Raw genomic sequence first — 13,357 nt, 5'->3', positions numbered from 1 at the left:
GCTTGCTAAGAAACAAGATTGATAATGAACCAACATAAGGAGGTCTAACATGAGAAAAATTATGCAGCTGGAGTCCAGCAAACCTCCTTGAGAATCAAAAAGAAAACCAAAAGAAAAATGATTATTGAGCACTTCTTTTGTCCGAAAAAATTATCAAAACAAATTGCACATCTAATTACAACATCAATTGCTCATGACAGCTATCCATAAGAGCCACAAGACGAAAACTTGTATTTGACAGGGAGAATGGACCCAGATTCTGCGTGAAAATTCTGCTGACAAACTGCACAGGCATGTTATGCCTCAGTTGCCAAGGGACTGTGATTTTGCATTATGTTCAATACGTCACCATCATTTTCTAACAATGGAATTCACTCTTTTTAGCAGCAAGGCGAGATCTCAACTGCACAGTAGTTTGAAACTATTTATGGCAGATAGAACATTGAAAATGGAAAAAAAAAAAAAAAAAACCTGTGCTACTTGATATGAATTGCAAAACAAGGACATACCTGCTCTATATACTTCAATTGCAGTAACACTTCATTTGTTTCCAACTCCTAGAAAAATGAAGAAAATGCATGAATATATATGATTCACTAACATTGGAATCATTAATTGAATATATTTTTTTGACAAATGATGATGTAAAAAGAAAATAACAAGCAAGTATTCACCTGAGGAACAGCACAATCTGAATGGGATGGATCCCAAAGAACAGAGCAAGAACAATCCCAATCATCAGTTTGGACGTCGGAGAGAGGTGCCCTATAAACCAAACTTCAGTTTAAGCTTTATAGAATAGAGTCAAAGACAACAAGTAACCAGAGACATCAATTAATCAAATAGGCACAAAGAGTTGCAAACAAGTACTAGGCGCATGAAGTTATTGTTTTAAGACAAACGTCAGGAGCTGATGTTTTATCAGCAGTAATGAGAGTTAAGAAATGACAACTATGAATAAGAAGTGCAGAAAGAAGAAGCTGATGCCCATTCTCCAATCAAGACATCCCTAATGTGAAGTGTCTCGCTATAATTAAAATCTAAAGACCTTGCAGGAATTGCATATAAATGTAAATGGTAATGTAAGACGGGCATTTTAAGATTTTACCTGCGCCACTTCCCACATATGATTCCATCAACAAATTTCCTTGTGCCATCGCATATGACTTCTTGACATTGAAGCCAGTTACTGATAGAATTGGACCTCATATATTTGTCTGTAAGGAATCCCTGAGAAAATGAAAATCTTTCACTGTAAGCCTCGGCAACGTTAACTGACAAGTTCATAAAGTACGATTCAAAAAGTTTAGTGTTGATACATACATGTCAAAGAATTGCATTGCATTTTTTTTTTTCAAGCTTCTCTTTTAAAATATCTTTTAATAAGAAAATGAAATATATGGATATTTTAAGTACTTCTAAAACATTATAATAGGAAAAAAGATCACTAGAATAATAGATGGACGCAAGGGGTTGCTTACATGTAAGCCAATAGTCTCTGCTGGATCCATTTCCAATGGCTCACCAATGCAATCAGAATACCTGCAGCAACATAAGTTTCAAAAGATGTGATGATATACACCATCCACTCATTTATCCAGTGAGAAGACTTAAGTAAATATCTAGAAAAGGGAAACACAAAACATTGTCATTAACTGATACATAGGTTCTGCTGCTTAGTTAGTTCTTCAAATGGTAATCTCTATTATAAGCAATCCTAAAACAGTATATTTTTTTACTTACTGCAATTTGGGCACTGAATTGAGTTACTAGATTGATAAGAGTTTAAGTTGCCTAGATTGCTAAGAAAGCTTTAATCAAACTTAAACCATCCAGGAGCTTCAATCGTTTCAAGCAGGCTCCTAGATTAGACATTCCAAAAAACAAGAATCTGGCGACCCATTACCTTCACATAAAATATTAGATTAACCATATTCTATAACCCAGAATTCACATAATTAAAAATCAAAGAGAAATGAACATATGGGAAAATGTAAACAACCAAAACAGGTACAAGATGCAAAATGCAGATAAAACATACCCGGAGAACTGATCAGACCATTCAGGAACTGCTGCTTGGAAAGAATCACCAATTCTAACACGAGATGTATACAACTCAGGATATTTTAACATGGATGCAATTGGATCCAATTTAAAATTAGTAATTCCTTTCCACCAATTGATGTTTTGTGATTTTAGAAAAGGGGCCTCCAGCGAAGCTTTATCAATTGACTTTGAACAAGGTTGACAAAACCACTCATCAGTGGGCAACACCTTCGTCTTTGGATGGCAGCAAGACACATGAAATGCATCTTCACAGTGATCACATAGCAACATACATGATGTATGATCCAAATTACCACATAATTTACAAGACAGGAAAATTTTGCTACATTCGTTAATACCTGGAACTTTAGTGGGAACACTACTATTCACAGTCTGATCTCCTACAAGCAGCCCATGACTTCTAAGAACAGAAATGCAGATATCTCTTATTGGGAGATCTTCACCTGACAACAGCCACTTAGAAACAGGACGTTCTACAGCACTGATAGCTTCCGTCCTTGTGGTTGGGGAAGTAACAGTACTCTCCTTTCTGTCAGGGTTTGATGATAGAGATTCACTATACTCTTTATCAAGAGACTTATAGTTGCTACCAATGGCTTCAATGCATCTTTCAACGGGTGAGACACAAGCTCGATCACCAGCTCCATCATCAATTCCATATTCAACATTAGCCTTTAGCGGACCACCCTTTACTGTGTCAATAGTTAATCCATCAGCTTTTTGTTCTAAAGGGGAAACTACAAGAGACATTTTCTGAAGCTTTCTTCGTTTGCACATTCCATTTGATTCAGTAATTGCATAAGAATTGCCATTCATCAAAGGGTTTAAACCATCCTGATGGAATTCACCTTGTTCTGAACAACTTTTCCAGGCTTTTGCAGGCACCCACTCACATAATAATTCTTTATTCCCATTATTGGAAGCAAAAGGCAGAGCAGATTCAACTGCAATTGGGATCAAGTTCTGTAACAGCATATTTTCCAGCTCCGTGTTCAATATAAGCTGATTGCAATATTTCCCAAGTTAATCACAAGAACCTTCAGATCGCCACTTTAAAAACAGAAAAAAAAAAAAAGGTGAAAGTGATTATAGACGCACAAAATTTCAATCGTCTCTCTCTCTATCAAGAACCCATAATAAAAATATTCAGCATTAATCAATTGTCAACTACTAAAAAAAGACCGTCAACAAAAACTATGCCAGCTTTCCTGACGCTTGAACAACACAGCATAAAAGGGGTATAGTATGACTATATATCACGGAATGAAACACTGGGTTTAGTGGAGTTGAGTGCAGGAAAGTAAAATAGAACTGCAATTAAAGCATTGCTGGTTTGATAGTCTTCGCGTGACTACTCTTATGAAGGTGAAGTGGCATGATAACCAGCTTCAAAAGCAGCAAGATCGGCTATTTCAGAACACGTAGGTAAAGAGGATGGATTTAAGTAAATGCAGATTCGTCGAATTTGAACAATAAATTAAAATCATAGAAAGAGAAAAATTGCAATGTGGAATATGAAAGCATGGAATTGAGAGTTTGATACATACCAGTCGGTAGAAGAAACGAATGGTGAAATAGAAATAGGATTCTTTCCTCTTCTGCCTCTTCGCCTCTCCTTTGCTAGACAAAATAAAATTTACTTAAAATAAATTTCTCTCCCCGCAATATGAAAATTTGAAATTGCCTACAAAATTTTAAACCAATCACTTTGATTTTTTGAATTTGGGTTGGCGCCTTATTCTTACTTTTATTTCATTTGTTTTACTTTAATATATTTAAATTATAAATGCTATTGTCAATGTCAAGGTTAAGAAATGCTATGATAAAAAATTGCAAAAAAAATAAAAAAATGGCAATAAATAGTGAAACCTTTTGTTAATTTTATATTTATAGAATAGAAAATCATTAAAAAAAATCTACAAATGAAATGGGTAACAACACATTTCAAAATCTATAAATATTTTGAAACATATTGATAGATTGAACCAAGGAATACATTGGGCTAGGGCCCAAAATGCGTAACAATGTGGGCCACGTTTGAGGCCTCGAAAAAAGTTCAGAATCACCCGCCCTTCTCGTCAAACGCGGCGGAGGGAGAGAGGCCGAGAGAGGGGGGGCTTTCTTTAGGAAGAAGAACAGATACTACCTGTAGTAAAAATATAGATGGTTTTTTTCCCTTGGTGGTCGAAGAGGATTACTCCGAGACGCTGAAAGAGGAGAAGATGGCGGCTGTGAGTTGATAGCAGTATTTCAACATTTTATGTCTGGCTCATTTGATAGTTCTAATTTCTGATTGGTTAATTGGTACTGGTTGTATTTTCAGCTGTTAATATCTTCTGGAGAATCTGCATCATCTCACATTTTTCTTCTTCGATTATTTGACCGAACCGTTGACACCATCAAGCAAAATGCTGCTCAGATATTCAGTAACATCTTCTTTCGTGAACCGATTGTAGATCCAAACACAAGGTAACTCCGTGTTCTTCTTCTTGTTTCTAAATTATATTCCGATTTTCAATTAAGAAATGAAGTGGAAACTCTTTCCTAGTTTCAGTTTCAACTTTATTTTGTTTAATTTGCTTATCTAGCAACACTCTTTAGTCCCGGGTGAAGTTGTTTTTTTTCGAAATGTTATTTTTTGGCTGGCTGCAAAACAAAAGCGATAAGAAAACAATTCATGTGTTATAATAGATTTTGATTTATACTTTTAATTCATTTGTTGTATTCTTTTTGATACCTTTTTTTGTTCGATGTTTCCTGAGTCATTCCTGCATTTATCTAATTTTGTGAACGTTGGTGTGTGTAAAAGGCATGGTGGTAGCTACTCCATCGATAATCTCATGGAAGCTCTTAGTCATCGATGCCAGTTAAGAACTCAAGATTGGTTTCAGAATAAACGGGAAGACAATGGTGAAGGTGATCCACAATTTGTTTTCAATGTTTTGGATGCAATGCTTAAGGGTAATTTGGAGCGCTTGAAATCAATGAGGTCAGCCTTTTATTTCATATATTTTAAAAGAAAAATAAAATCTTGATGAAATTTTATGTTGTTATTTTATTGATTGTTTGAGTCATCATGGGTGCATATTCAAGAACGATGACATTCTGTTGTTTTTTTGGCTTTAAGTTTTGCAGGGAAGGTATATTGTCAGTGAAGGTAGACCTTACAGGATACGTTGCAGATGTTACTTACGTGAGACATGCAGCTGTAATTAGGGAGTTTTGTTTGGTGGGCAAGCTGGGGACAGCTCTTTGGCTTAGGAGAAAAATGGTACAGATAGGTTTTGTTCCTGATGTGCTCACACACAATTATTTGGTGAATGGATTGTGTAAAACTGGGGAATTGGAGAAGGCTGATTGGATTATTAGGGAGATGTTAGAAATAGGTCCCTCTCCCAACTGTGCCACTTATAACACATTTATAAAGGGTTATTGTCTTAGAAATGATGTTGATAAAGCTCTCTTTCTTTTCTCTACTATGACTAATAGTGGCATCAGGCCAAATAGGGTTACTTTAAACATACTTGTGCATGCGCTCTGCAAAAGCGGCCTATTGGATGATGCCAAGAAACTTCTGAGAGAGATAATAGATGATAACGAAACAGCAAGAATAGATATAATTACCTCAACTATACTTATGGATGGTTGTATTAAGAATGGAGATATGACTCAGGCCCTCGGTATTTGGGATGCTTTGTCCCAAAAGAATGTGGATGCTATCTCATACAATGTCATTATCCATGGGTTCTGTTTGATTCAAGACTTGAAACTCGCATATAGCTATTCTTGTGAAATGCTCAAAAGGGGCTTACTTCCTGATGTCTTTACATATAACACTCTTATATCTGGTCTTTGCCAAGCAGGAAAAATTTATGAGGCTTGTTACATCCATGATGTAATGTTAAGAATGGGAGTTGCTCCTGACCACATTTCGTACAAAATGGTGATTCATGGCCTATGTACCAAGGGAGATGTTTTTAAGGCTAATGAGTATCTCAATTTTATGTTAAAGAAGTCGATGGTACCGGAGCCTTTTGTTTGGAACCTTATAATTGGTAGTTACGGGAGATGTGGTGATCCTGATAATGCATTTTCCATCAGAGATCAAATGTTGTCTTTTGGTGTTGTGCCAAATGTGTTTACCTACAATGCATTGATTCATGCACAAGTAAAAGTAGGAAATGTTGTCGCTGCATATTATCTCAAAAAGGAGATGGATTGTCATGGTCTTTTCCTTGATGTGGTTACTTATAATCTTTTAATCAGCGCAGCTTGTAATGCAGGACAGATTAGTGTTGCAACTCGCTTCTATAATGAGATGCTGAAAACTGGATGTGAACCAGATCTAATAACTTACACTGAGCTTATTGGAGGTTTTTGTAAGAGTGGTAACATGAAGGAGGCAGAGGAACTCCTTTCCAAGTTACAGAATTCTGGTCTTACAGTTGATCATGTTCCATTTCAGATACTTATCAAGAAGTACTGCACAATGAGGGAGACTGATATGGCATTTGATCTCTATAAAAAGTGGTTGACACTGAAAAGAAGAGCTTTTCATTGAGAAATAGTTATGCTTGGGAAGAGAAAATTGTTGGTTTTTGGATATTGGAGTATAATTTTGCTTTCAAGTCGAAGACCTTGTAGCTGTTCTGAAAATTTATTGATTATGGCTGCTCTGTTTGTGGGAACTTCATACCTGCATGTGATTTTCTGGAGGTATGTATTTATTTAGTTGCCTTATGACTGTTTTCACTGCAACATTTTTGTTATAGTTTAAAGATGATTGAAATGCCACCTACGAACATAATGGTTTCTTAAGTTTTTCCATATAATGCAACTCTCACCAAAGCTTTAATTTTTTTCCCCCAACATGGAAGATTTTTAGCCTATTCACTACATGCTGCGTTCTAAGCAATGACTTCAGCATGTGCTTTGGCTTGCTGACTGCTGAGTGTTCAATCACTCAAGAGTTAGGGATGCTGCTCTGTGAATCCTTGCTGAGTTAATGCTAGATTATTGACTTTCTCTACTTGTGTTTGTATCCAGAATGCTTTATCTGAGCTTGACTTGATCTGCTATGGTAAGTTACCTGGGTGTTAGATTGGTGTGATGCATTCGACTCTGTAATTTATTCTTTAGATAAATGTCAGTGGATTTCGTGTTGAGTGTTTGTTTAGAAAAGTTCTCTCTCATAATGTGCGCGCGCGCACGCATTTGTCTATGTATATGTAACTTTTACCATCACATATTCTACATTACTGAGATGAATGTTTGAAATGTTAAACCTGTTTAATGGAACTGAGGGACGTTGGAACTTTCAATACAATCACAGTTTCAACTTTTTGGCAGGATTAGTAAGGACTGAAGCTTTGAGATTGCTATATCAGTTGGAGATCAGTAGGCTTGTTGAGTGTGTCAACAAGGATGAGAACTTCATATACAAGCAGCTGCAGTTACATGCTCTAAGAAATGAATTGCATTCTGTATCAAATGTCAGCCACTGTTTCTGAGAAGCTCAACTGATTTGTATTCATGAGAACCAATGCTCTAGTTGCTATTGAGTTCAAGTAATGAAATCATAAAAGCACCTTATTCTACAATTGTTTCAATCCATAAAACCAGAAGAAAGCTTCGGAAGGGCTCAAATAGCATCTTGGACTGATCTATTCAGCATGCATCTTGAAACTCCTATCTTGTATTCATGAAAGAGGATTGGTTTTGGGTCTTTTCACAAGCAGGTGAGAGTTGAAGTGATCTGGCACTGTTAGCTTGTTAATCCAGTTATGTGGATGTCTTACTATGAATGGATTTATGTGGAAAATTGTTCTTTTGCAGCCTTGCACAGGAGGGTTCGTCTATTATGCTTTCCTGTAGGCTATAAGAGCAATCATATTGGATAGAGACAAAAGAAAACCTAAGGTACATATAAATACATAGTACATGCAAATGCAATACAATATATATTTGTTTTTCTTTCTTTTAATTAGCAGGTTCTGTTTTCTATTTGTTCATGACAGTTTATTTAACATTGAACTTGTGCAAATAGTGGAAGCCTTCAATCTGGAGCTAGTCAGCCATAAAATGTTAGATCAGTGTTTCTCTAGGGTTGATAAAAAGATGAGAGGCAATTCCTCAACGTGTCAGATCTGCCTTATTAGCAAGGTGTTTATTTCTTTTTGTTTGTCTCTGTCTAGATGACCTGGAAAGGGGATGGAAAAATCATGTTATAAAACAAGAAGCAAACTGAGAAAACGCTGTAGAAAGAAGAGGATCGATAAATAAAATATTGAAATACATTGTCAGAGTCATTTACAGTCAATTGGATGGAAGGACTGATGGTTCTTTCCAGGAGTAATCATCCAACAAATGTAAGTTCATGCATGAAAACATAACGCAGAAAGAACCTTTGGCCCTCAAGAAGGGAACCTTTCTTTATGAAGGTCTATAAATAAAGGTCTTCAACGTTGTTGTAGTTTGATGGATTCTCCATGCGTAAGTATGCCCCGTTTGATAAACGTAAGCCCATAATTAGCTAGAACTGCTATTTTCCAGTGTGATTATGATATATATCACAAATTTCTGGTCAGAGAAATGAGATGTTTTGTTTTTCCAATTTGGTTCCTCATCTTCAATAGCTTATAGTTACGAAATTTTAAAGAAAATAAATTCCTCAAGTGGATAATAAATAATAATATGGCATGAGTACATTATCAAAGGTGTATATTTAGCCTAAATCAAAATTTGCCAAAACAAAAACACTGTATTTAAACAAGACTATCATTGTAAAAAGTATCAAATTTTTATAATTAGGCAACACATAACATGTGTTTTTTTGGAGGGAAAAATACAATACGTGCTTATATTATTGACTAGATATGCTAAATACATAAATAAATTTATTTCTGTACTTTTGTAAGAAAATTTATTATGCACTTACATTTACGAATTTTCTAAATAGTCTCTCGAGTTTTTGGCTTTTATATATTAAATATTAATTTAATATTTGATTAGTATAACTTTTTAAACAAAAATTTTCACATTTTAATTTTACAAATTGAAATGTTGGATAAACGTTCAAGTATTTGGGAAGTGTAATTTTTATAAATTGAAGTTTTGAGGTAAATTTGTACATTTGGTGATTAAAGTTATCTAATGGGCGTTGTCAATCTCTTCCTACTTTCTACAGTCAATCTAATTACTTTTAGGAATAAAGCCTAATATATCCTTAAGTTTGTAAATTACGAAAAGATTCAAAGAATAACTTTCACTTAATTTACCTTCTAAACTTGTAATTTCATAGGATCCCACAAGCTACTGTTTTACTGTAAATTGATGGGAAGTAATAAATTCAGTGAACAGATTGAGCCAAAAGGTTAATCTTTTATTTTTTCGGAATTACAAATTTTGTGAAGAAATTTATTCGTTAGTTTTTTATTCTAACCACAGTAATAATACGTCAATATATCCTTTCAAAAAAAAAAAAAGAAAAAAAAGAAATACGTCAATATACGCTAGATGCAGATCGTACATACTACATCTTTTTCCTTATACATACGAATAAATGACCGAACGGCTCGTGAGTCGGGAATCGGGACTAGCCTCGTCGCATCTGTGGCCTGCGTTTCCTGAGTCACAAGAGTAAAGTAGAGAAGACGGTCTTCGTTTGTTCTGTGTCTGTTAAGACTGTTCAGCCATTCAGTCGCTTCTGAACTGTGTGAGAAGCCCCTGCCCCGGTACTTGCTTTTTTTTTTTTTTAATCTAGTTTCTCAAAGCATCAGGCCGCCGCAATGTCCACCATCAATTCCGTTGCGGCAGAGGGAGCAGGAATACAGCAGCAGCAGTTACAAGCACAAACTCAACCAAAGTGGCCAGGATGGCCCGGAAACAACGTGTTCAGGTTGATTGTGCCAGTAGTGAAAGTCGGAAGCATAATTGGACGTAAGGGAGAGCTCATCAAGAAGATGTGCGAGGAAACCCGAGCCCGCATTCGCATCCTTGAAGGACCCCTCGGCATTCCAGATCGCATCGTTAGTATCTTGTCCTAACTGACTCTTTCATTCGCATCTGTTAAAGTCGTCTTCTTTTTCTGTTTCTTTTATTATTATTATTATTATTATTATTTGGCATGAATTGTCGAATTCGAGCATTTTCTAGTGTTGCTTTTCATAGTGTAGTTTCTATCTCGTAAAACTAGGTCTGTATATGCAATATCTACGTTTTGATTTTTCAATTATAGTTTACAAAAGGCAAACCCTAAGTTGCGGCTTCTCATCGGTTGCCCAAATGGAGACCTCCGATAGTTCCCTTATCCCAAGCAATGAATTTTTGTTATCAACTAAGGTTATATAGCCGTTTGAAATTGTTAACTTGTTGACGCTTGATGTCTTGTAACTCCAGTATGAGTCATATGAATCATGTGCTTATGTTTTTTCACCACTCCAAGAGCGCATAAGAGGGCGAGCTTGGTTTTAAACATATGTAAATTTGTGATATTTTTCCTCTCTCCTACTGTTTGTATGTATGTTTTTTGAGTGGTAATTTTATTGTTACTTGCATCATATTTAGAACTTAAGTTGGACCCGTAGCCCCCTTTTGCAGTTCAATAAAAAGGTTGATGCAATCTTATCATCCTTGGTTATTGCTACCATGACAACTTTTCCTCTATATTATCTTTGTTTTCCTGGCTTTGAGTAGTGTAGCTTTGCAAAGATCAATTGATTTACATGTAATTTTCTTGTTATCTAGCAATTGCACCCCATATTGCCTATTGTGGTGATTTTTATTTGCTCTTTTAGGTTTTAATATCTGCGAAAGAAGAGCCAGAAGCGGCATTATCTCCTGCCATGGATGCTGTGATAAGAGTTTACAAACGTGTTAGTGGTCTATCTGCTGGTGAGGGTGACAGTACAGGTTCAGCAATTGCTGGTGCTGCTTTTTGCTCCATACGGTTACTGGTTGCATCGTCACAGGCTATTAACTTAATTGGAAAACACGGATCTACAATCAAATCAATACAGGAAAGCACCGGTGCTGCTGTGCGTGTTTTAGCAGAAGGTGTGCTTCTAGCAGTTGTAAATGTTTTTCAGTTAAGCAATTGCATGCTATTATTTACTGTATTCTTTTTCACTCCAAATAGGCGGTGTGTAATGCCTTCATTTTTCTTGTAGAGGAAGCTCCTTCATATGCTACTTCAGAAGAAAGAGTAGTGGAGATACATGGTGAAGCTCAAAAGGTTTCAGAAGCATTAGAAGCAGTAATAGGACACCTGAGGAAGTTCTTGGTTGATCATAGCGTCATTCCTATGTTTGAGAAGACTGTGAGTTCAGTTGTCAAAGTTCTTGATTTGAGATTGTTAGAATCATGAATTAATTCTTAGTTCATTGCAGTATAATGCAACAATTTCCCAGGAACGCTCTGCAGATATCAGGAATGATAAACCTCAGCCCTCAATCCATTCAGCTCCCGCTCCTCAGATTGGGATTGGTTCAGATTATTCCTTGTCCTTGAAGAGGGATCCTTCGATATATGAGCGCGAAATGCATCTTGACTCAAAAATACTGCAATCTGGACTGTCACTTTATGCACAAGATTCTGCACTTGGTGGATTACGGTCAACAGGACTCGGTCGTGCTGCTGCTCCTATAATTACCCAGGTGGGTTTAATCCTTCAGTTATTGTTACTAAACATGTTTGAATTATTGGATTATGTCAAAGTGGTTAATTGGTCAACCAGCCTTGTTCCCTAGAAATATTTCAGGACCAAATTCTAAGCCATTGAGGCATAAAATGTTGGAAAAAAATTAACCCAAAAAAAAAAAAAAAAAAACATTCTCCTTATCGTGCTGTTTCCTGTGGAAGTTAACATGCTTAGAGGGAGGAAATTGGGCTCCTGTACTCTTAGATTAGGATATGTGGCTTAACTAGTTTGTGGCAAAGTCTTCACTCAGCATCAGAGTTTCCTTTCTCTTTGCATTAGAAGATCTTTTAGAATGTCGATGATTCCTGTATTGTGCTTTTAGAGGCATGATATCAGATATCCTTGCTATATTGTGATTGATCTTGATGAGCACTGTTATTTATTAATTTAGATGACACAAACAATGCAAGTACCTCTATCATATGCTGAGGATATCATTGGGGTTGGTGGATCAAATATTGCCTACATTCGTCGTACTAGTGGAGCAATCCTTACAATACAGGAGAGTAGAGGTTTACCTGATGAGATTACTGTTGAAATCAAGGGTACCACCTCTCAGGTTCAGATGGCTCAACAGCTCATTCAGGTAATTGTCTTTAATAATGAGATCGGGCATTTTTATTGCATTTCACTTTCTTTTTTCCTTCTTTGCTATAGTTTTCCTTTGCCTCACTTTGTGGCTTTCTGATATGCATATTTTAGGACCTTGAGTTTGTTCATTGACAGTATTATCTTTCCCATTTACAATCTTAGCCCTGACCTGTTAATTTGCGTGAAGCTTCCCCCTTTTCCAAAAAAAAAAAAAAAAAAAAAAAAAGGAAACTTTAAAAGAAAAATTATTGTGTTCATATCTTAACAAATTTTCTTATTTTACGTTATGGGACCCCATCAGTGTGGTTAATTCATTATGGTTTTCTAATCAACTGTGGATGAGTTGTCTGCTCAATGTTCTGTTATGCCATTATCTTCTTTCTTAATGTAGAGAAAGAAATGGATTTGGCTGTGTGTGTGTGTGACAGCTTTTTAACTAATCGTCCACGTTGGGCAAATTTGTTTGTAGGATTTTATTAACAACCAGAAGGAGCCGACACCAAGTGTGTATGGGAAGATGGATGCCGGGTTTAGTTCCTATTCACAAGTAGCAGAAACCAACTACCCTTCATCTTCGTTTACGTCACATCTAGGAGCTTATGGATCTTCAAGTTTAGGAGGATATGGATCTCCCACTGGGGGAGGTTATAGCAGCTACAGATTTTGAGTTACTTTCTGGAATGTCTCTGTAGGAAAACATATTTTGGTACTTGCAATTTGGATTGATTAAATTATTGATATTTCATCTTAAAAAAACTTTGTACATATAAATGATAATAGAAACTTGTTCAACCTTCACAAAACTACTTGAAAAAATACCTAAGGGCTGGGCCTATTTTTGGGCTGAGTGGCCAGACTTGCAGAAAATGTGATATTTTTCACGTGCATGTTTAACCGATAAATGGGTCTATAGATTAAAGGCTATAGGCCAAAATCATTAAAGATTTATTAATGTCATTGCAAGTTTGCAACCACCGGAGTCAAGTCAGCAAAGGAGGATGA

General features: G+C 36.1%; 3 protein-coding genes across 6 annotated transcripts; 2 read left to right on the top strand and 1 right to left on the bottom strand.

Annotated features, from left to right (window-relative positions):
- Positions 1-101: 101 nt before the first annotated feature.
- On the bottom strand, positions 102-3,771 carry LOC105637459 (uncharacterized). 4 transcript variants are annotated; one of them, XM_020680783.3, is made up of 8 exons: positions 3,615-3,763; positions 2,406-3,117; positions 2,042-2,312; positions 1,482-1,542; positions 1,109-1,230; positions 675-765; positions 510-557; positions 102-421 (listed from the first exon to the last, which is right to left on the bottom strand). In XM_020680783.3, exons 2-8 carry the CDS (start codon positions 3,040-3,042, stop codon positions 359-361), a joined length of 1,293 nt encoding a protein of 430 aa, XP_020536442.1. In that variant the 5' UTR covers positions 3,043-3,117; positions 3,615-3,763; the 3' UTR covers positions 102-358. The 4 variants fall into 4 exon arrangements, with proteins under 4 accessions (XP_020536442.1, XP_020536441.1, XP_020536440.1 ...); XM_020680782.3 differs by having other exon boundaries at positions 2,042-3,069; positions 3,615-3,771; XM_020680781.3 differs by having other exon boundaries at positions 2,042-3,117.
- Positions 3,772-4,140: 369 nt separating this feature from the next.
- LOC105637457 (Tetratricopeptide repeat (TPR)-like superfamily protein) lies at positions 4,141-8,680 on the top strand. Its single transcript, XM_012220921.4, has 7 exons — positions 4,141-4,298; positions 4,391-4,536; positions 4,877-5,056; positions 5,203-6,783; positions 7,417-7,805; positions 7,903-7,986; positions 8,085-8,680. Exons 1-4 carry the CDS (start codon positions 4,290-4,292, stop codon positions 6,626-6,628), a joined length of 1,761 nt encoding a protein of 586 aa, XP_012076311.3. The 5' UTR covers positions 4,141-4,289; the 3' UTR covers positions 6,629-6,783; positions 7,417-7,805; positions 7,903-7,986; positions 8,085-8,680.
- A 935-nt stretch (positions 8,681-9,615) lies between these two features.
- LOC105637456 (RNA-binding KH domain-containing protein PEPPER) lies at positions 9,616-13,158 on the top strand. Its single transcript, XM_012220919.3, has 6 exons — positions 9,616-10,094; positions 10,863-11,121; positions 11,235-11,383; positions 11,454-11,720; positions 12,156-12,350; positions 12,825-13,158. Exons 1-6 carry the CDS (start codon positions 9,855-9,857, stop codon positions 13,020-13,022), a joined length of 1,308 nt encoding a protein of 435 aa, XP_012076309.1. The 5' UTR covers positions 9,616-9,854; the 3' UTR covers positions 13,023-13,158.
- Positions 13,159-13,357: the final 199 nt, after the last annotated feature.

The sequence above is a fragment of the Jatropha curcas genome, chromosome 8, assembly GCF_041381405.1.
Source record: "Jatropha curcas cultivar XTBG-Jc1 chromosome 8, XTBG_Jcur_1.0, whole genome shotgun sequence".
NCBI lineage: Eukaryota > Viridiplantae > Streptophyta > Magnoliopsida > Malpighiales > Euphorbiaceae > Jatropha > Jatropha curcas.
This window is presented reverse-complemented; position numbering and strand designations above follow the sequence as displayed.